General features: G+C 33.1%; 1 protein-coding gene across 1 annotated transcript; it reads left to right on the forward strand.

Annotated features, from left to right (window-relative positions):
* The first annotated feature begins 167 nt into the window (after window positions 1-167).
* On the forward strand, window positions 168-1,717 carry LOC108770873 (nudC domain-containing protein 3). Its single transcript, XM_018522612.1, has 5 exons — window positions 168-369; window positions 508-629; window positions 699-1,266; window positions 1,355-1,543; window positions 1,625-1,717. The coding sequence occupies exons 1-5, from the start codon at window positions 298-300 to the stop codon at window positions 1,715-1,717; spliced, it is 1,044 nt and encodes a 347-aa protein (XP_018378114.1). The 5' UTR covers window positions 168-297.
* The last annotated feature ends 1,277 nt before the right edge of the window (window positions 1,718-2,994 follow it).

The following is a 2,994-nucleotide window of genomic DNA, read 5'->3' on the forward strand; positions in this document are numbered from 1 at the left end:
GATAATCGGCACGCTTCTGTCCTGAGGATCTAGTACAGAGACGAACCACATCTACTTTCGACGATACGATTTTATCGATAGTATCGGAAAATGTATATAGTTCCCAAACTGAAAATGGATGTTTAATGGCGGTAGCGTACGGGATAATAGGACGGTAATAGGAAGAATCTCACGTTGCCATTATTCGACATGCTACTAAAATATTTCCAAAGATAAACAAGCGGACGATAATTTTTCGCACTGATTTAGATTCTAAAGAATTTAAGAGAAAGAATTTACTAGAATTTTATCAAGTATATGTATCAACTACTTTATTATTTTCAGCATATTAGATATTACGACCCGGAGCAGTCGGAGTGTATAGTACAGGTTAAGATAAATATCTTTAGAAATTTGAAATAATAGCAGAAACGCACGAGTGTGTTCGAGATAATTGAATTTTCTTGAGCGAATAATTTGCCCTTTTCATGTATTTAACAATTGGTGTAGTATAATAAATATCTGTAGGACTTGGTAGAGATCTTTTCAGTCATGGGATCCAATCACGATCAAATGTTTTTGCACATACTTCGTGAAGAAAAAAACATTAATAATTTTTTGGACTCCTTTTTTGGGTTTTTACATAGGTGGTAAGTATTAGATGTATTAATGCTTTAAAAATAAAATTTTGTTTTACACAATAAATTTTACAATATCAGCACAGACTTTTATGTCGAATCCAACTCGGAGCACAAATTAGGCTTTCCACCAGGAATAGCAGAGAAACTTGTATTAAATACCATGTGCAAGTGGAGAAACGCTACATCTTTACAAAAAACAGGATTGCCTGTAATTGATAATACAAACAGCAGTAGTAGTATGTCAAATCAATTAGTTTCGACACAAAACGAGAATTACAGACTTATACCACCAATGGTGCAGGAAATTGAAATTGATTCATGTAATGAAGCGAATAATATTAAACTATCCTCCGCACAATCTAATACAGACCATATATCAGACAGTTACAACGGAGCTGTAAGGGAAAATTATACTTGGACCCAGACTCTCAATGATTTGGATGTAATTATAAAAATACCAAAACATATTAAAGCATCTAAAGATACAATCAGAGTTGACATAAGCTCAAATGAAATCAAGATTGATGGAAAGCCTTCTGTTTCATCAATAAATTCTGAATGGGAGAACATTTTCAATGGCAAGTTTAGTTTTAAAATTCGAAGAGATGAATCTATATGGAGCATTGAAGCTGGGAAACAAATTAGTGTGCGTTCATATAAAACACATTCAATCTAACTGTTTAACGATATCCTTAAATGTATTTAGTATCTACTTATTCTATTTATATTTATAGATTCATCTTGAAAAAGCTATGGAAAGATGGTGGGAAGCCTTAATTGTTAATGAACCGAAAATTGACTTAAACAAGATTGACTGTTCGAAACATTTTGACGATATGGCGCCAGAAGAACAAATGAAAGTGCAAGAATTAATGTGGAATCAACAACAGAAAATCTTAGGCAAACCGACATCTGAACAAATTGTAATTGTCTTATCTTGTCCGGTTAGCATATATAAAGCATGGAGTACTTATTATAATTTGTAAATAATATTGTATTTATAGAAGATGGAGGCTACCTTGAAGCAGGCATGGAATGCGAAGGGATCACCTTTTCTGGGTATGCCTTATGATGCTTCCATTTTAAAGTACAATTAATCTATTTTAATATATTTTCTGAAATTACAATGTTTATATGTATCTCAAATATAGAAAATCAGATTATGTTTATACTACATAATATTTTTATCAAAATATTTATATTGTAATAATTTTATATATATATATATGTATACATATATATATGTATATATGTATAATATATACAACAATTTTATCACCTAGAAATCTTTCTATTTTAGTATTCTGAACATTTTGTCTTATTTGTTTTATATGTTTAATATTATGAAAATAACAACATATTTTTTAAAATAAAATAATGTAAATTATTGTACTTTTGTATTTGGATATTACACTTTGAGAAAAAGAGTAACCCTAAATAAATAAATTATTTTTTAATAGTGTCAATCTGTTGATATTGATAATATATAAAAAAAATTTATTGCAAATTATTTTATATTAAAGAAGGAATAGCGAAAGAGCTTTCTCCTTTTTGGAAATAAATGCAGGTGTCTACGAAAGCAAAGAGCTGACGATCTGGATCTCGGCGATACCCTGTGAATCACGAACGATCCGAGAGTTCACAGAATGCGCGGAATCCTACGCTTTTCCCTGGTGTTTATGCTGACTTTATATCACAATAGTGGTGGGATCGTTCGCCACAGAGACGAGGCAGGAGCGGTTCGCACAGGTACACAGCCTCGAAGAAACTGTTCTCATTTCGTTGAACGCGTTCGCAACTTTCCTAAGCTTTTACTTTGACCGATTCTAAACAGAGTTATAGCGACGGCCTGATAATCGGCATGTAAAGATATATCTTTATATTGACGAAATCCGTATTACTCTAATAGCTATATTATCGAGAAACTGCGTCCTCTCTCTTTCGTAAGAATACATATTTCATAGAAAATCTTAAGATAATCCAAATAAAACTATAACCACTCGATCGGATTTTTAATAGCAAAATATGAGAATAAGACTCAAGACAGATATAATTTTGGAGAATTCGATCTTCTATGTTGTAGAAATCTACTTCGTATCGCGATTTGCAAAGAAAGGTATCACAATACATCGAGATTGAAACACGTTCCAATTCAAACGTGTTCGTTTGAAACGCGCAAAATGTACCGCCGTGGCAATGTTGAGTGGTATACATGGCCGTGATAATATCCTCAGGAATTCCTGCGATAAGACTTGACAATTCTTTCCTCCCGCGTCATCAGCAGCGCCAGGTGCCAGGTGCAACAGCAACAGGTCGTGCGTGTTGAGCACCGCTGCAGGTAAAACACAGGTAATATACCTGCCCGAGGCTACGA

Source organism: Trachymyrmex cornetzi, unplaced genomic scaffold, assembly GCF_001594075.2.
Source record: "Trachymyrmex cornetzi isolate Tcor2-1 unplaced genomic scaffold, Tcor1.1 scaffold1376, whole genome shotgun sequence".
NCBI classification, from domain to species: Eukaryota; Metazoa; Arthropoda; class Insecta; order Hymenoptera; family Formicidae; genus Trachymyrmex; species Trachymyrmex cornetzi.

Coding starts and splice junctions, on each gene's coding strand:
- LOC108770873 (XM_018522612.1), top strand. CDS start 298: ATGTATCAACTACTTTATTATTTTCAGCATATTAGATATTACGACCCG. Junction 630..698: donor TTTGGGTTTTTACATAGGTG/GTAAGTATTAGA, acceptor TTACAATATCAG/CACAGACTTTTATGTCGAAT. Junction 1,267..1,354: donor AAGCTGGGAAACAAATTAGT/GTGCGTTCATAT, acceptor TTATATTTATAG/ATTCATCTTGAAAAAGCTAT.